Source organism: Melozone crissalis, unplaced genomic scaffold, assembly GCF_028551555.1.
Source record: "Melozone crissalis strain CALT ecotype California unplaced genomic scaffold, PUWL_Pcris_2 ptg000017l_1, whole genome shotgun sequence".
NCBI classification, from domain to species: domain Eukaryota; kingdom Metazoa; phylum Chordata; class Aves; order Passeriformes; family Passerellidae; genus Melozone; species Melozone crissalis.
Window position 1 is genome coordinate 7,955,029 of NW_026535795.1, and position 17,711 is coordinate 7,972,739.

The following is a 17,711-nucleotide window of genomic DNA, read 5'->3' on the forward strand; positions in this document are numbered from 1 at the left end:
GTCAGTCACCCTAGTCTTGTCAGGAGGCTCTGGACTGGTTGGTTCGCTTCCTGTCAATCAGGAGAAGCCGGCACTGATTGGTCAGGATCAGGGTGCGGGCGGTGCCCCGCTGGTTTAACGGGGATGGCGGGGTGGGCTTGGGCGGCTGAGCGGAGCCCGCCCGGGCGTCCCCCCGCGACCACCGCTCACCATGCGCCCGCCGCCTCGCCTGCAAGGGCTGCCCCTACGGCCTGCGGAGCAGCGGCCCGGTGCGCAGCCACAACCGGCAGCACGGCACCGCTGTCCGCCAGACGCCCGGTAAGGCCCACCCGCCGCGTCCGGCTGGAGCTCGCAGCAGCCGCTGTGGCAGGGCCGTGCACCCGCGGTCCCCCGGTGTAGCACCGCCAGGCCCCATGGCGCCGCCGCTTGGGCGCAGCCCAGCGCTGCCCCGGGCACCGTCCCTGTCCCGTACCTGGCTTCGATAACCGGGCTGATCCCGGTAGTGTGATGCCCCGGTACCGGGGTGCTGCCAGCTGTGCCACACACCTGCTGTGTTCGCTGTATAGCTCCTGCCTTTCCCAGCTCAAGACTCCAAGCATCGGCATCTGCAGCATTCCCCAGCTGTCCTTACCTCACTGCAGTGGAAGGTGATATCAGGTTTCCCTCAGGGAGCATTCCACGGCCTTCACTTCCCCAAGCAGCTGTAGTGACATTGCTTCTTTTCCATCTTAGCTGGTGCATCTGCTCGTGTGCACAAAGGGTTCATGGTCACTCACTAGTTATGCAACTGCTCCCTTTGCCCTTTTAAAATATAACTTGCCTTCTTAAAATACAATTTAACCTTCTTCCTTGAAGCTTTTCTTGTCATGTTCTAGCCTGCTCCTCCAGAGCTGCAGAACCGCGTGGTTTAGGCATAAAGACACAAACATGTGGGTATCAGCTTCCTCACCAATGTGAAGTGCTTCTTCCAGCAGTTGCTGAGAGGAGGACAAGGGAGGACAAGTCCTCCATCCCTTCCTTGTGGGGAGCAAGCAGTGAGGGTGGAAAGCAATGCACTTGTTGCTGAAGAGAGACGGGAGCGAGAGCGCAGTCGCTGCGCCTCCAGCCGCTGCACAGCGGTGCGGAGGGAGGAGGGGGAGGCAGCCAGGCAGGAGCCGGTGCCCGCACGCTGCCCTGGGGAGCGGCCACAGCGAGCGGCGCTCCCGGTGTTCCCGGTGCGATGCACGGCGGCCACAGCGAGCGGCGCTCCCGGTGCTCCCGGTGCGATGCACGGCGGCCGCGGCGGGCGACGCCCGAGCGCTCCGGTGCCGCCGCGGCGGGCGGAGCCCAGCGCCGGTGAGGCCGCACTGCGCCGCCACCGGAGCGCGGCAGGGACCGGGACACGCCGCGGTGTCCCCGCCGGTAGCGGCAGCGCGGAGCGGGCCCGCACGGACAGCCCCAGCCGCGCCTGCCCGGTGCAGCTCCCGGTGCTGCCCCTCCCCAAGCGGCCGTGCCCGGAGCACCGAGTGGCCGGCCGCGATCGCCGCCGGGAAAGCCGTGGGTGCAGGCACTGAGAGCCACCGGCAGGAGCTGCTCGCCGTCCTGAGAGCCCTCATCACACCGGACTGGCTGCCTCAGCTCCACCTTCAGCGGCCGCTCGAGGATGGGATCTGGGCAGCTGGGGGTGAGCAGAGGCTTCTTCACGGAGCTGGAGATTGTCATCCAGGGTTAAGTCAAATTTTCAGTGCTAGGTTCTCTCTGGAGAGCTGCATCACCACCTTGGCCTGGCATTAAGAAGAGTGTGTTTCTAAGGTCCCTTCCTGATCCTGTGACACTCTGCTCCCCATCCTGATCACTGTGCTGCTCAGGCAGTTCCCCAAAGTCTGCCTATTTCAGACTTGCCTCTTGGCTCTCTGGTGTGCTATGGTAACACATCCCAGAGCTCTGGCCAGGCTTCCTCCACTGTGGCAGCAGCTCAGCAGAAGCAGCAGCCCATGTCAGCCTCTCTTGTGGCTGTTGAGAGTCGTGTGATTGTCCTCCAGAGTCCACCAACTCCCTGAGGCCCTTCAGTGTCAGCCTGAAACACCTCATGCTCTTCTCCAGAGTGAGCTGGCAAGCTCAGTCCCTGTTAGATCCTGTCTCCTGTGGCAAAACTGGAGGCCACAGAAACCTCAGAGGATGACAGTGAAGATTAGATTACCCAAAGGACTGAAGACAGCATCAGGCAGTCTTTGAGTGGCATTTGCACAGAGGCTGCTGCCAGGCTGTGCCTAAGGCAGTGGTTTGGAAGTCCAGGCAGCTGATTTGCACCAGGTAGGACAGGCTCAGTGTACAGATCCAGGAGGATGCCCACCCTGTGGGGAATGTACTAGTGGCAGGTAGTCACACTTGCCACTTCAACCTGGCCTTCCAGCTGCCCTGCTGGCACATCTTGGCTGTGCTGAATTCAAACAAGAAGCTCTTGCAGAGGGAAATGCTCAGTAGACCATGGGAGAGGAGATGTGATGCCCATCAGGCTGGGTGAGACAGTGCTGATGGCCTCTTGGAGGTCCTAAAGAGCTCCTGGAACAAGTCTTTGGATAAATCCCTGGTGATGTCCTTCCTCCCAGCAGAGATCAGCCACAGCAATAAGGACTGGGAGCACAGGACTCTGTGGGAGCTGCTGACAGCTGGATCAGCTCCATTGAGGTGAAGCTTCAGCACTGAGTGGGAGCTGAGCTGGGTGCTTCCACTGGGTCCTGTCTTGCACCTTCATTCCCCTCAGCCTGTCATTTCCTCGGTGTGGAAGGGGCAGTTTGGCTCCTTGATCTGCTGAGTGAGTGACACTTCTTGCACGGGGCAGCAGAGGAACTGGACTGGGAGCTCCTGATCCTGCAGGAAGGGTCACAGTCACTGACCTGGCTAACAGCTGTGGCCAGGAGCCAGCTCTGGGTGGTGCAATGTGGGAGGTGCTGCTATCCTACAATCTGCTGAGTTGGAAGGGACCCATTGGGATTGTGTCCAACTCCCAGTCCTGTGCAGGACACCACAAAAATCCCACCATGTGCCTGAGAGCGTTGTCCAGACACTCCCTGAACTCAGACAGGCTTGATGCCAAGACCACTGCCCTGGGGAGCCTGTTCCAGTGCTCAGCCACCCTTTAGATGAAAAACCTTTTTCTGATAATCTGCCTCAGCTTTATACCATTTCCTCGTGTTCTGTCCCTGGTCATGACAGTGAAGAGATCAGTGCCTGCCCCTCTGCTTCCTCTCACGAGAATGCTGAAGACCACAATGAGGTCTTCCCTCAGTTTCCTCTTCTCCAGGCTGAGCAGACCAAGTTACCTCAACTGTTTCTCAAAAGCTTCGCCTCCAGTCCCATCACCATCCTCGTGGCATCTTTTGAATAATGTTCTCTAATAGTTTAATGTCTTTTTTATATTTCTGTGTCAAAACTGCCCCCAGGACTTGAGGTGAGGCTGCACCAGAGCAGGGCAGGACAATCCTCTCCCTTGCTGGCAATGCTGTGTCTCATGCCCAGGACAGGACTGACCCTCCTGGCTGCCAGGGCACTGCTGATCATATTCAACTTGCCATGGACCAGGTCCCTTTCCACAGTGCTGGTCTCCAGCTTCTTTTCCCCCATGGGTATATACGACCAGGACTGCCCTGTACAAGGTGGAGTGGGTCACTTGCTCTTGTTAAACTTCACACTTTTGGTGATGACCCATCTCTCCAATTTGTTGAGGTCTCTCAGCAGGGCCTCTCTGCCCTCAATGGAGTTGACAGCTCCTCCTAGTTTAGTGTTCTTAGCACTAAACATTAATATATTACTTCATATTCCTTCAAGTCCTGAGTCCAAGGCGTTAATGAAGATGTTGAAGAGAATTGGGCCAAGGGTGAAGCCCTATGGAACCCCTCTAGTGGCTGGACACCAGGCTGATGTCACCTCATTCCCTCTAAGTCTTTGTTTGTGCCCAACCTGTGAGCCAGTTGCTCACCCATTGTGCAACAGGATTATTCAGCTGCAATCTGGACACTTTGTCCAAAAGAATACTGGGACAGACGGCGTCAAAAGCTTTGCTGAAGCCCAAAAACATTGCAGCTACTGGCTTTCCTTGATCAGTTAGGCGGGTTACCCTGTTGTAGAAGGAAATCATGTCCAACAAGCAGGACTTTGCCCTCATGAAGCCATGCTGGCTGTGACCAGTGTTCTCCTACAGGTGTTTTTCAGTACCTGCTAGAATGATCTTTTCCATGATTTTACTGGGCACTGAAGTGAGACTGACAGGCCTGTAGTTCCCAGGGTTCTCCTTGCTGCCCTGTGAAACTGGGACATTGTTCCTCAGCTTCCAGTCATGTGGGAACCTCTCCAGATTCCCAAAACCACTCCAAAATCATCGAGAGCCTTTGTGATGACATCAGCCAGTTCTTTGTGGTTTCTCAAATTAATCCCATAAGGGCCCATAGATTTGTAGGGACCTAGGTACAATAACACGTGACAAAACTATTTCATCCGTGGCCAGCACCCACAGGTCCTTGCAGCATCCAGCTGTGAGGTGTTGTGCAACTGAGCCAATAAATCACCCTGGTGTTGTTTGGGAGCTGAGCCTGTCCCTGTGCCAGCTGCAGCCACCCCTCCCTGCCCAGGGAACAGAGCACGGGGAATCAGCAGGGCTTTGGGCAGTGCTCCTCAGCCGTCCTGTGGTGCCTCAGGTGGCAGCTCCTGAATCCCTGCAACCCCACTGGGCTGCAGCCCCTTGCAGAGCAGGGGTGTTGTTTGTCTGGCTGCAGCAGCTGCTCTCAATTCCTCAAGAAACAGGAACCCGCCCTCGTGTGCAGGGGTCACTGCCGGGCAGATAACACTGCAGGGAGGTGGGGAGCAAAGGCTTCGAGCAAGGGTGGGGGAGGGAAAACAGCCTGTGTGCAAACTCCCTCCTCTGTGGGAACTGCTCTGGAGTGGTGAGCTCCCCAGCCCCATCCAGCCCCAGCAGCTCCCAGCCTGTTGTTGGGACATAGCAGGGAATGTCACAGACCTCGCTCCATTGCTGTGGTTTGGTCGCTGTCCATGTTTTCACATCGACTTTAGCAATTTCTTCATTAACACTTTGGTGTTGATGGACTTGGCTGTGGTTGAGGGCTGGGGATTTCCTTTGAGCATGAGTTTTGTAACATGATCTGATACTATCGAGTCTCTGACTAAATATAGCATCGTGTTTCTTTAAAACATCTTTTTGTCAGCTCAGAGCTGCTTGTTTCCCCTTTGGTTGTGCTGTGGAAGAGGCCTGGAAGGCTTTGCCAGCCCCTTTGCTATCTTTCTGGAACCCCTCTGATTTTAGGAGACCTCTCCCCTCCAGGCTGTTCCTCTGCCCAGCTGCCACCCTGCCTCCCCTCCAGCCTGCCACAGGCACTGCAGGATGCCATCCTCACCTGCCAGGGGCTGAAGGGTCTGGCTGAGGGCACAGAGCTGAGGGCATGGAGCTCCAAGTCAGGATGGCTGTGCCCCACACCAGGTCACTGTGACTGGCTCTGTGGCCACAGACACGTGCCCAAGCAAGGGCTGCTGCCAGCACTGCTATCTGGGTGCTGCCGCATCTGACTCGTCCCCCTCCAAGCTGAACACACAGGAAATAACTCATCATTCTCTGGGTAAACATCTTTCCCAAGAGTGAAACTGCCCAGGATGAGTGTCCGGCTCTAAGTTACCTCCACGTGAGCGCTGTGCTGTGCTGTGCCCTCCCACGCTCCACCCGCTCTGATCCACCCTGACAGTCCCAGTATAATTCCAGGGACATGTCCTGAACCCCACAGGGCTGTGGCCTGTGCTCCCTTCCTCACTAGTGGGGGAACTGCTCCCACAAGGGGAAAAGCACAGGGGGTCCCAGCCCCCCAAGCCTCCGTTGACAGAGTCTTGTCTGGAAGCACTTTATTGCAGTCTCTGACCCACATCAATCCCCCTGTCTGTGCTCTGGGCATGCCACACCATCAGTGTGGGGAAAATCCCAACCCCACTTTGCTCTGCTCTCATGCCAGCCCTTCAGCAGCACACGCTGGGGTGAGTGGGCAGGGAGGGGCACAGAGCCTGCCAGGCAGCCATCCCTGGGGGCTGTTGACGTGGGGGGCAGCCCAGCAGCACCCTCAATACCTCACTCATGTTGGCAGGAGCTCTTGAGTAGCGGGGGCAAGTCCAGGCCATCGATGGCCAGGCGGTGCACAATGTGTTTCTGGATAACCAGCCGGCACAGGGTCTGCAGGGAAGGAACTGCAAGAGAACAGAGAGTCTACCTGAGCCGGGCAAGTCAGCAGGGAGGCTGAGCACAGGGGGTGGAGGAGCTGGCAGAGCTTCTCAGAGGCACTCTGGTTAAAGGCAGTGGTGGGTGAGTTTGTTCTGTGGCATCCTCCTGCCCTGGGCTCAAACTGGCTGTGCGGGGGCTGGTGCCAGGCTGCTCCAGCAGGGCTGGAAGCTCAAGGGCCCCGGGCAGCAAAGCTCTTCCCGTTATTAGGAGGAAGGCTGAGAGACAGTTATGTGCCCAAGCTGTGTTTGACTGTAGCTGATTTGCATTTCTTTCTCTTGTGGCTGTCAAGCAACTTCCCAGGGTCTCACACACCCATGCTGTGCTTCTTTTCCATCCCACTGCTTTGGTCTGCCTGCACTGGCCCCAGCAGCAAGCTGCTGAGTGAGTGCAGGCTGGGACTGCACTGCCTGCAGAGACAGTGCCCAACATTCCTTTGGGGCAGACTACCATGAGAACCATCCCCTTGGGCACCTGCACAGAATCTGCCTGGTTCCTGCTCCTGTGATACGACTTCCCAGAGCCATGGGTGGCTCAGCAGCATGGGTACTGTCTGCTGCAGCCACTACTCTCCTCAGCTGTTACACCAGGGAGAATACCAGGTTCCAGCCTTGGGACAGACGCAGCTGCTCGTGACACCAGCATGTGAAGCAGTGGTTCCCAGTGCTGAGGGCAGGCAGTACTCTGGCTCTAGCTCTTCTTCTGGCTCTGTCTCACCTGATCCATCTCCTCATTTTTCCAGCGTGGTGCTAATTGGCACTTATTAGCGTGGTCCCTCCCAGCAAGCCAAGGGACACGGGCTAATGCCCAGGCTCCGATGGCATCACAGGGTGCCTGCCCAGGGAACATCATGTCTGGGGCACACAGCAGGCGCGTGGGCGCCCTGTGCTGAGCCCTGGTGGGTGTAGGTGGATGTTTTGATGCCAGGGCAGGATCTTAGCTGGCTCTGGCTGCCACGTGCTGTAGGCAAGGCTGGGCACAGCAAGGCCTCACAGCTGTGGGACAGCCCCAAACACCCAACCCTATCACTCTGCTCGGGAAGGGTGGCCGGGGGGTCTCTCCCTTGGCCCCAGCACAGCACTCACGGTAGAGCTTTCATCAGACACTGCCCAGCAGTGATACTGTGAATCTCACCTGTGCTCCACAAGGACCAGAGGCTTTCCTGTGCCCTCTTACCCCCTGTGTCCCTCTGCCCAGTGGCACACGCCAACCTTCCCTCTGTTGGTGACTACGGCATGACCCCACCAGAGCTCCCCCACGCAGCAGGGAGGGGCACAGGTACCTACAGCCATAATCCACGGGGATCACCCGGACGCTCTTGGTGGAGGCAAAGACGTCGATGACGGCGTAGAGCGGGCGGGAGGCGGGCAGGCCGCGGGCGCTCGGGCCCATGTCCTCGCCGTTGATGACGATGTGCATGTCGGCGGTGCCGTCGGGCTGCGGGGCGTACAGCACCCCGATGCGACTGCGCCGGGCGGTGGCGGGCAGCACGTTCGTCTTGAACAGCTCATCCAGGATGTGGCTGTAGCGGCCGGGCCGGCTGCGTCCCACCAGCGTGTCCCGCGGGATCCGCACCCGCTCGATCAGCAGGAAGGGCTCCCAGGGCCGCCCCCGCGGCTGCGCCTGCTCCCCCTCCAGCACCACGCGGTTGTGGTTGCGGGTGATGGCAAACACCCAGGTGTCCCCCAGGCTGACCAGGTCCGGCAGCGAGTACTCAGGCACTACCTCCAGGCTCTGGGGGTCACGAGCTGTCAGTCCCACGCGCAAGTGCCCGCACCAGCCCAGCTCCTTCTCTTCTATCTCCACCAGGAAGATCTGCCCGGGTGCCAGAGGCTCCTGGCTGAAGCAGAGCCCGTTGGCGAAGCTCTCCACCCGTGTGGCTTGTGTGTGCGAGGCGTCCAGGCGGATGTTGGCGCCGTGGATGTGGTGGAAGCGTGCAGCAAGCCGGCACCGGGCAGCCATTGCTGCCCGAGCTATTTTTAACTGTCCCTGTCACAGCTGCCGTGAGGTGCTGACAGCCCGGCTGGGAGGGACAATCGGAGGGCTCAAGGGGGGTCCTGGTGCCATGGGGGCGGTTCGGGGGGCCCTGTGGCTGCTGGGCACAACCGGGCCCAAACTACACACACAGACATTCCACCCTGGACTGTCCAGCTGCCACCTGGGCCAGGGTGCCTGGCTGTGCCCATACTGTCCAGCAGCAGCTAGCAGTGCCCGGTGGTGCCCAGTGGTACCAGCTATAGCCAGCAGCGGCCAGTGGTCACCCCACGGCGATGACTGGCAGTGCCGGGAGATGCCCGGCTTTACCCGGCGGTGCTGGGTGGGCGCCCAGCTGTGCCCGGTGGCACCCAGCTATGGCCGGTGGTGCCCGGTAGTGCCCACCGGCACCCCGTTTGGGTATGGGGCTCCATCGGTGTCCCCTCCCCACTGTCCCGGTCCCGGTCCGGGGCCGCTCCCACGTGCGCGGGCAGGGCCGGGGCGGGGCCGGCCGGCCCCGGGGCGCTGATTGGCCGCCGTGGGGCCACGCCCCGCTCACGTGAGGGCCGCAGGTCATATGGGCTCGTGTCATGTGCCCGCCGTGACCGCCGCCTGCGAGCGCCGCGCCGGGAGCGGCCGCGGTCAGCGGGACCGGGGGGCGCCGGGACGAGACCGGGGAGGACGGGGTGGAGGGACCGGGACCGGCGCCAGGGGAGCCGGCTGGGCCGGGACGGGGGTCAGCCCTGAGTGGGGGGGGCCGGGCCGGGGCAGGCGGACCCGGGCGCTCGCGGGGCGCTGCCGCGGCCGTTCCTGGCCGACAGCAGCCTGAGCTTCCCTTCCGCCCACCGCAGATGGGGCCAGTGTTGCTGTCGTCGTTGCTGCTGCTGGGCTTGGGCTGGGCCGCCCCCCGGGACCATGAGGTGACCTACCTGCCCGGGCTGTCCAAGCAGCCGTCCTTCCGCCACTTCTCGGGCTACCTCTGCGCCGGGCCGGGCAAGTACCTGCACTACTGGTACGTGGGACTGCGCCTGGCGACGGGGGGGCATCGGCTGGCACCGGGCACTCACAGCTACATGTCCACAGGTTCGTGGAGGCCCAGAGCGATCCCCAGAACAGCCCCCTGGTCCTGTGGCTGAACGGTGGCCCTGGCTGCAGCTCCATGGAGGGCTTCCTCAAGGAGCATGGCCCCTTCCTGGTTAGTAGTCACTGCTATCCCGTGGCTCAAGGACTCAGGGGATGACCGGCTGCGTGGCACGAGCCATCCCACTGTGTCCTGTCCTGCTTTGCCCATCAGTCACCACCTTCTTCCTCAGATCCAGCCCGATGGGGTCACACTGAAGTACAATGAGTACGCATGGAACAAGGTACAAGCACTGCTTTTCTTTGTGGCTTTGAGACGGGGTGGCTGTGAGCCAGTTCCTGCTCTCTCCATGGAGCTGATGACCGCTGCTCCCCTCCCACCCAACACACCCTCCTCTGGAGTGTGCTGTTGAGCAGCTCAGGAATGTGGCCATCCCAGTGCAGCCCTGGGGCGGGCCAGGCTCCTGTGGGTGCTGCCGTGGGCGGGGCTAGCAGTCCTTGGCCCCCCTGAGCCAGAGGGTCTCCCCTCATTGCTGGCTCCTCTGCTGTCCTTGCAGATTGCCAACATCCTCTACGTGGAGTCTCCTGCTGGCGTCGGTTTCTCATACTCTGATGACAAGAAGTATGGCACAAATGACACGGAGGCAAGTGACTGGGAGATCCCTGCTCCCCTGCCTGCCCACTCCTGGCTATGGGGTGCAGCCTCACCACCTGACCGTGCCACCTTCTCCCTGCAGGTTGCTCACAACAACTACCTGGCACTCAAGGATTTCCTCCGGCTCTTCCCTGAGTACTCCAAGAATGATCTCTTCCTCACAGGGGAGAGCTATGGAGGGGTCTACATTCCCACACTGGCAGAGTGGGTGATGCAGGACCCCAGCCTCAATCTGAAGGTGGGCAGCTTGGCTCTGCCCAGACGGGGAGCAGAGGGCTTGGCACAGCCAGGGTGGGACCAGTTAGGATGCAGGGCACGCCTGTCCCTGCAGCCTTTCATCTCTTCCTGGGGTTCTGGCAGCAGCTGCTGGTGGACGTGTCTGTCCCTGCTGCCAGGGGAGTGTCCTCAGGCACCCCCAACCCTCCCTGTTCCCTCTGCAGAGTAAACAGTTCCACATCTGCTTCCTGCCTGCGGCTGCTGTGCTGTGACTGCCCCGCGGGGAGCTGGAACACAACAGGGTTGTTTTCTTCTTGCCTCGCAGGGAATCGCTGTGGGAAACGGCCTCTCATCTTATGAGATCAATGACAACTCCCTGGTTTACTTTGCCTATTACCACGGGCTGCTGGGGACCGAGTAAGAGCAGAGGGAATGCTGGATGTGCCATCCCTGTGCAAGCAGGATGGCTGCACAGCTGAGGCTGGGGCTGTCTGGGTCGGTGGTGTTGAGACAAGGGCAGCACCTAGCCTGTCCTGGGCCAGCATCTGGGCTGTGGCTCCTTGTCCCAGGGCAGCTCCCATGGGTGGGTTTGTTTGTGGGGTAAAGAGGGCACAGGGCCAAGCTGTGTGCCTATTGGCCACTGGGCAGAGAGCTGCAGGGCAGCTGTCATGGCACTGTTGCCACCTGGTCCAAGTGGTCCTGGTCTCTGCCCGCAGGCTGTGGAAAGACCTGCAGGCCTATTGCTGCTCCGAGGGGAAGTGCAACTTCCACGACAACTCCAACCTGAATTGCACACTCAAGGTGAGGGGAGCCAGAGCCCCTATACATGTGCCCAGCAGAACGTGCCTGGGCCCACAGGTCCACAAGGGTCCTGCTGAGTCCCAAACCCTTTTTGTGATTGCTTGCAGATGGGGGAGATGATTCAGATTGTAGAGGAGTCTGGCCTCAATATCTACAACCTCTATGCCCCATGTGATGGAGGTGTCCCCGGGAGCATGAGGTGAGGGCTTTGGTTGCACTGGCACAGAGGGACATGGTGGGCTGGGCAGGGGGCCCCTCTGGGACACATGGATGGTGCTGAGGACTCCCCCCAGGAGAGCCCTTTATCCCTTGTTCTCCAGGGTTTTCAGTCTGTCCTCATACTCTCTCTGGCTACAGATATGAGGGTGATTATCTCATCACACATGACCTGGGCAACTCCTTCATCCGGATGCCACTGAGGTTCTCCTGGCGGCAGGTGAGCCGAGCTGCCCATGCTGCTGGGCTGTGAGCAGCCTCTGTTCAGCCAGTTGTGCTGTTGTGGGCAGGAGGGGCAGAAAGCAGCTGCTCCATGGGGCAGGTGCTGCTGTGACAGCGACTCTCCCGACTCTCCCAGAACCTGTTCCGGATGCCAGTGGCCCGAAAGAAGGTCCGGATGGACCCGCCCTGCACCAACTCCACAGCCCCCAGCATGTATCTGAACTCCCCTGAGGTGCGGAAGGCTCTGCACATCTCCCCTGAGGCCCCAGAGTGGCAGGTGTGCAGGTGAGCAAGCTGTGGGCAGGGAGGGACTACTCTGAGAAGGAGCAGACATGCTGCCATTGCTTCCTCCACAGCTTCGAGGTGAACCGCAGCTACAAGCGCCTGTACATGCAGATGAATGAGGTGTACCTCAAGCTGCTGGGAGCCACGGTGTGTGCAAGGGAGCCCACAGACCCTGGAAGTCTCTCTGCCAGCTCAGCCTCCTACCTGGCTGGGGCTGCTGCCCTGCCAACAGCTCACTCTCTCTCTGCTACACAGAAATACCGAATCCTGGTGTACAACGGGGACGTTGACATGGCTTGCAACTTTCTTGGGGATGAGTGGTTTGTGGATTCCCTGTGCCAGAAGGTAAATGGGCAGGGCCCAGGCCAGGCCAGTCACTATGTGCTATGTGCTGTAGCTGGCTGTGGCAGGAGCATGGGCAGGGCCAGCCACAGGTGCTGAAGGCACTGCTGCTACTCCCAGGTGCAGGTGGCTCGCCGACCCTGGCTCTACACGGAAAACGGTGAGAACCAGATTGGTGGCTTTGTGAAGGAATTCACCAACATCGCTTTCCTCACTGTCAAGGTAGGGCTGAGGGCTCTGGGGGCCAGGGATGGGGCTGTGGGAGGGTGTGCTGGATACCAAGGCTGCAGTCAGGGTTGGGTGATATCAGCAGCACCCCACCCACACTGCCAACCACTGTCCCTTTCCTACAGGGAGCTGGCCACATGGTGCCCACAGACCGGCCGCTTGCTGCCTTCACCATGTTCTGCCGCTTCATTAAGAACCAGCCTTACTAAGAGCTGCAGAGGTAGCGCCCGGCACTCCAGCTGCTCCCACCACCCCACCCGCCCTCACCACCGGCACCTTGCACAGCCCGGCCTCGCTGCTGCTCGGCTACACCACGGACCTGTCATGCCTGCAGCCTTCTCCCCCGGCTGGACAGGGTGAGGGGCATGGGCTGGGGGACTCTGTCCTTGTGGGACAGGCGTTGTGCACCTGCTGCAGCCAACCTCCTCCCTTGTGGCTTCCTGTCTTGCCTCCTCCCTGTCTGCGGTGGCAGCTGCGCCCCTCCCAGGCAGGGAGCAATCCCCAGCACTTCCCCTTGGCCCCACATGCACACGGCCTGGGCAGGCTATGAGGAGCAGCAGCAGGGGGCAGCTGGGTCCTACTCACACCTCTACCTTGGCTCCCACCACCTCTGCTCCCACTGAAGGAGGCTTACCACCACTACCACAACAATCCCACTGCCAGGGCCCGCAGTGCTTCAGGAACTCGCAATAAACTCTGACCAAGGCGGTTCTGCTCCTCCTCACGCCTTTGTGTCAGCCCCTGCTTCGCTTTCCTCCGCTCTCTGAGGAGCACCAGTGAGTGCCAATGCCCTTTGCCAGGGAGCCCTGGGCTCTGTGAGCTGTGCCCTTTCTGCAGGGGTCCCTGCATCCTGGAAATGAGTGACCTACCTAAGTGGCAGCAGCACAGTCACTCTGAGCCCTCTGGCACTGCACTGAGCTGCATTTGCTCCCAAGGACCCAAGCTGGGCAGCAGCTGCCTCCTTTCCATCTCCCCACCATGGACATGTCCTCCAAGCAATGAGGCCATGTGGTTGGAGTCAGGTGGTTTATTAGTGTAATGAGCAGGGCTGCAGCAGGGATTCCCAGAGCACCCTCTCCACCTTGCTGCGCCCCACCAGGGCCTGGACGCCCTGACAATGTGCTGGTGGTACCAGGGAAGCTGCTTCCTACCTACAGTCTACGGGTCCAGCCCGGCATCTGCCCTTGGTCCAGGGAGGAGAGCTAGAGCGAGCTGGGATCCAGGCTGGGCTCTGCAGGCTGGGAGCTGGAGTAGGCAGCGGCGGTCGGCACCGGGCGGTATTTCTCAATCACCTCCCGCAGCCCCTTGGAGAAGTGGAGATCAGCTCCCACTGTGAGGAATCCCTGCAGAGGGAAGAGGGTCAGTGCAAGGCTGGAGGTGACAGTGCGCTTCCCAGCGGGACACGGAGGCACAGGCTGTGCCCATCCCACCACGTACCGCGTGATTGGTGACCACCTCCCTGGTGAAGTCCATGCCTTCGGGCAGTGGGATCTGCACCCCCTTCTTTGTCCTCTCTGCAGAGGGGGAGAGCTGGGATGAGGCTGAGCTCTGCTATGACCCTGCCTAAACTCCCAGTTGTGTGGGAGCAGTGATGCCTACCGTTAATGATGGGCATGATGGTCAGCTGCAGCAGGGTCTTCAGAGGGGCCTGCAGTGAGAACAGCTGCGGGAGAAGAGCTGGGGGTCAGTGTAGTGGCAGAGCTGCCAGCCAGGGCAGGGAGGGCTGTAAGGGGGAAACCTGAATGAACAGCCTCTCCCCAGCCCACCCCAGCTGTGGCTGGGTGGAAGGGTTCCCAGGCCATCACCATGCTCTCACCGCAAGCGACTCCAGCGCTGACTGCTTGGAATAGATGCGGAACCTGCACAGAAGGAGGCAGCTGTGAGTAGGGTGTGGAGGGGACCCTCCCCACACCCCCATGGCACCCCAGCCATACCGTCGTAGGTCTAGCTGCACACGCAGCGCCTTCCCTTGCAGAAACACCTTGGCACTCAGCTTGGTTTCCTGGGGAGGGAGAGGGCTGAGTCGTGGCAAGCAGAGGACAACCAGACCAGCTCATGCCACAGGTCCAGTGTCCCTTTGCTTGGTGACACCAGTGCCTTACAACACAGGATGGGGACACTGCTCCTGTATACAGTGGGATGACTGCACAAGGAGCCCCAGCTCCCTCTCACCATGGCCATGCTGGAGAGCTGGACAGGTGGGCGGTCCGGGGGCACCAGTGAGATGTTCAGGAAAGCAGAGACAGAAACTGAGGTCCCTGAGGGTTTGATGGTGCAGCGTGGGGGAGCAGAGACCTGCAGCACCAGCCGCAGCGGAGCATCCACAGAAGGGCTCTGGGGAAGGCAGGTGAGTTGGAGGCTAGGCACAAGGCAGGCTCTGTCCTGGGGCTCTGCCATGCCTTCCATCCTATCTGAGGGCTCCTTACCAGCATGAAGATGGTCCCAAAGAATGTGGCTCTCAGCAAAACCTCCAGGTCCTTGGGCACCTGTGGAGAGCACAAACCACTGCAAGCCGCTGCTGCAGGTCCCAGCAAAGCTGCTCCCTGGATGTGGCACCTCCTTTGCTCTGTAACACAGCCCACCCCTCCCTCCTGCCTGCACACAGTCTGAGTGTCTGGTGCTCCTTACCTTCTCCCCCTGGAGCTCTATGGTCAGTACTCCTGCCTGGAAGTACGAGTGCATGGCTGAATCGAAGAAGTACTCGGAGAAGGCAACATAAACCATGCGCTCGGTCTCCTTGATCACCGGCTCCACCGCGTGGTTCTCCAGCTCCTGGTCCTCTCTCACTCGGGGGAAGAACATGCCCTGGGCCAAGAGCAGGAGAGGTTCCCACAGCCATGGGGCAGCCCTACCTGCTCCATGGAGCCCAACGTGCCTGCTGGCACAGCCTTTTCCACAAGGATGGGGAAGGACCAGCAAGGCAGAACCCAGCGTTCACCTTGAAGTCGAGCTCAAGGGTGTCAGTGGTGATGGAAGGATCCCGTAGGAGGGAGTAGTCAATCCCAATATGCTCATCCACGTAGTTTCTCACTGCCAGGGAAGATGTGTTGGTGAGACTTGGCCTGGAGCTGCCTGGCAGCTTGATGCCCAGCCCTGTCTGCCCAACAGTGAATGGGATCCGGCCCTTTCCCAGGGCAACACACACCAGGCACTGTGTCCAGCAAAGAGTTCAGCAGTACCAGGCTGGCATGCTCCAGGGATGGGCAGATCTGTAAGGCAAGGAGCCAGGCTGAGGGGAATTACTCCCAGAACTGGATGAGGAGCTGCAGAGGCAGGACAAGGCCCAGCAGACGGGTAGGATAGAACTCTGCCCTCTCCCACACACAAAGGGCCAAGCCCTAACATCCCACAGCCCCTCTCTGTGCTCAGCTGTACCTGCTGGCTGAGGAGGAAGCGCATCCCTGTGACAATGAAGGTGCTCAGGAACTCATAGACCTTCCTGGAAAACACAAGAGTGGTTCTGCACTGCCTGTTCTCCCTGTGGCTCTGTGCCCATTGCAGCACACAGCTGGGCTGAGGAAGCACTGAAGATGTGGGAAGGGGGTCAGGGAGCCAGACACACACAGAGGGGTCAGGTGTACCTGAGTGTGCCAGAGAAGCCAGCGTGCATTCTCGCTATGGAGGCGCTGCAGGTCATATTGGAGATCTTGAGGCGCCCAGCCTCATCCTTGGCCAGCTGCAGCACTGTGTAGATGTGGACACCATCCGCAGAGGCATTGATGGACCCAATGTCGTAGCTAGACATAGGAAAGCAGATGAGAGGAGCACACAAGCCACAGCAAGGCACCTGTGGCACCCAGCAAGCACAGCTATGGGGTGGGCTAGCACCCAGAGCAGGAGGAAGGGGACGCAGCTCACAAGAACCAGTAGAGCAGCTGCCTGCGGAAGCGTAGGCTAATGGAAGCATTGCTGATGTTGAAGACAAGGTGCTGCTGGGGCTGGAAGTTCAGGTCTGAAGAGGCCAGCTGCAGGTCCGTCACCTTGACCCTGCAGGGAGGGGACAGGAGTGGTTAGACAGACAGATGGACGTGGGAAGCCGTGGGCAGCAGGCAGCACTCACTGGCTGATGTTGTACTGGAACTGCCCCTCACTCCCATGCAGGTCCGACACGGTGATGTTCTGCAGTTCCTGCTCCACAAAGCGCAGCCCCTCCTGCTTCACTGCAGGGAAAACGAGGCTGGGCTGGGACGTGCGGGGACATGCCCTGCTGGCAGCATCCCCCCTGACAGCCCCCACTGCTCCCCGGCCACCCCATGGTGCAGCAGTGCGGGCAGAACCCTACACAAGCACAGACCCCAGGACAGGACGGTGCCCAATGTCCCTCTTTCCCAGACTGAGACATCCTGGCCGGCCCCTTACCCAGGTCCAGCCCCTTGGAAGTAATCCGGATCTTACAGCCAGGAGGGCTGTGTGAAGCTGTGACCAGCGAGGGCAGAAAGAGAAGAAGGAGGCAGCCGCGGGCAGCCATCTCGCACCTGGAGGCAGAGAGCAGGGTCAGCATCGATTGGCCAGGGGACATACACGGGTGTCAGCACAGACAGGCCCAGGGGACACACTGGAAGGGAAGCAGCTGCTGTCCAACCTGCCCAGGGCAGGGGATAGCTCCAAGGAGCACCCCACGGGTCCACTGTTCTCCCTGAAACCCCCCAGTGCTGCCCAGGTCGCCTTTGCCCGAAACCTCTGGCCCAGCAGCCCATGAGGGGCACAGCTGCCACCCCAGGGCACTGTGCACAAGCCCCCGCACTGGCGCTGTGGAGCCCGAGGGTCCCACATCGGGGAACACCCACTCCAGCGCTTCCCCGCTCCCCAAACCGCAGAACAGGAGCCAGCTCCGTGCGTGCTGCTGCGGCGGGGAGCCCCAGCAGCTCGCAGAGGAGCGAGCCCTCGCCCGTGGGGCCGTCCCACAACCCTCACAGCCCCCCCGAGATGTGCCGCCTGCCCCTAGGCTGGTTTGAGACGGAGCTGGAGCCCGTCCATCCCGCAGCAACAGGCAGAGCTCCGTGCGAGCCTGTGGGATGGGACGGGGCTCCCCCACAGCTTCCCTCAGTTCTCTGAGAGGATGGGGACTCCCTCCCCGAGGCTGTGTGATGGGACGGGGCTCCCCCACAGCTTTATCCTCCAATTCTATGAAGGGAGAGGATGGGGGATCCCCTTCCCCGGGGCCCGGAGCCACCGTCCTGCCCAGCGGCTGGGGGCTCCCCCACACAATGCCGGCTCAGTTCGGGTACTTACAGCGAGGCTTGTCCTCGGCTCCCGGCGTGGGGAAGCTGAATCACGTGAAGGCAGGAGGGAGGGAGAACACCACCAGCTCCAAGACTTTCTTTTGAGCTGGCTGAGGTTTCCCTGCCTTTATATAGCCCCCAACTGCCACTCCTTGTGGGCTCACAGCTGGGAGGAGACAGCGGGACGGACGGACGGACGGGGAGGATGCAGGTCTGTGTCCCGCCGAGCCCGGCTGGCTGC

The 17,711-nt window shown here is 60.5% G+C and overlaps 3 protein-coding genes and 1 pseudogene across 3 annotated transcripts; 2 read left to right on the top strand and 2 right to left on the bottom strand.

The window, feature by feature from the left end:
* Positions 1–1,244: 1,244 nt before the first annotated feature.
* On the top strand, positions 1,245–2,650 carry LOC128936158 (zinc finger SWIM domain-containing protein 1-like; annotated as a pseudogene).
* Positions 2,651–6,059: 3,409 nt separating this feature from the next.
* Positions 6,060–8,215, bottom strand: NEURL2 (neuralized E3 ubiquitin protein ligase 2). The gene is made up of 2 exons (XM_054274422.1): positions 7,516–8,215; positions 6,060–6,198 (listed from the first exon to the last, which is right to left on the bottom strand). Exons 1-2 carry the CDS (start codon positions 8,189–8,191, stop codon positions 6,083–6,085), a joined length of 792 nt encoding a protein of 263 aa, XP_054130397.1. The 5' UTR covers positions 8,192–8,215; the 3' UTR covers positions 6,060–6,082.
* Positions 8,216–8,769: 554 nt separating this feature from the next.
* Positions 8,770–12,972, top strand: CTSA (cathepsin A). The gene is made up of 15 exons (XM_054274421.1): positions 8,770–8,844; positions 9,055–9,215; positions 9,287–9,398; positions 9,517–9,567; positions 9,841–9,927; positions 10,021–10,176; positions 10,480–10,571; positions 10,871–10,955; positions 11,063–11,154; positions 11,313–11,391; positions 11,530–11,678; positions 11,750–11,825; positions 11,934–12,023; positions 12,141–12,242; positions 12,374–12,972. Exons 2-15 carry the CDS (start codon positions 9,055–9,057, stop codon positions 12,455–12,457), a joined length of 1,416 nt encoding a protein of 471 aa, XP_054130396.1. The 5' UTR covers positions 8,770–8,844; the 3' UTR covers positions 12,458–12,972.
* Positions 12,973–13,243: 271 nt separating this feature from the next.
* PLTP (phospholipid transfer protein) lies at positions 13,244–17,584 on the bottom strand. Its single transcript, XM_054274420.1, has 16 exons — positions 17,481–17,584; positions 16,608–16,723; positions 16,309–16,408; positions 16,107–16,235; positions 15,830–15,985; positions 15,624–15,687; positions 15,394–15,457; positions 15,187–15,278; positions 14,877–15,053; positions 14,675–14,734; positions 14,421–14,582; positions 14,183–14,250; positions 14,065–14,107; positions 13,848–13,911; positions 13,686–13,762; positions 13,244–13,591 (listed from the first exon to the last, which is right to left on the bottom strand). Exons 2-16 carry the CDS (start codon positions 16,714–16,716, stop codon positions 13,451–13,453), a joined length of 1,506 nt encoding a protein of 501 aa, XP_054130395.1. The 5' UTR covers positions 16,717–16,723; positions 17,481–17,584; the 3' UTR covers positions 13,244–13,450.
* Between the last annotated feature and the right edge of the window lie 127 nt (positions 17,585–17,711).

What these genes read in the sequence shown, in the direction of transcription:
- CTSA (XM_054274421.1), top strand. Translation starts at nt 9,055, where the DNA reads ATGGGGCCAGTGTTGCTGTCGTCGTTGCTGCTGCTGGGCTTGGGCTGG. An exon ending in AGGAGCATGGCCCCTTCCTG is followed by an intron (nt 9,399 to 9,516) that starts GTTAGTAGTCAC and finishes CTTCTTCCTCAG; the next exon opens with ATCCAGCCCGATGGGGTCAC. An exon ending in CCAGAGTGGCAGGTGTGCAG is followed by an intron (nt 11,679 to 11,749) that starts GTGAGCAAGCTG and finishes CTTCCTCCACAG; the next exon opens with CTTCGAGGTGAACCGCAGCT.
- NEURL2 (XM_054274422.1), bottom strand. Translation starts at nt 8,191, where the DNA reads ATGGCTGCCCGGTGCCGGCTTGCTGCACGCTTCCACCACATCCACGGC. An exon ending in GATCCCCGTGGATTATGGCT is followed by an intron (nt 6,199 to 7,515) that starts GTAGGTACCTGT and finishes GTTCTCTTGCAG; the next exon opens with TTCCTTCCCTGCAGACCCTG.
- PLTP (XM_054274420.1), bottom strand. Translation starts at nt 16,716, where the DNA reads ATGGCTGCCCGCGGCTGCCTCCTTCTTCTCTTTCTGCCCTCGCTGGTC. An exon ending in GGCTTCTCTGGCACACTCAG is followed by an intron (nt 15,688 to 15,829) that starts GTACACCTGACC and finishes TGTGTTTTCCAG; the next exon opens with GAAGGTCTATGAGTTCCTGA. An exon ending in GCTTCCTCCTCAGCCAGCAG is followed by an intron (nt 15,458 to 15,623) that starts GTACAGCTGAGC and finishes CTTGCCTTACAG; the next exon opens with ATCTGCCCATCCCTGGAGCA.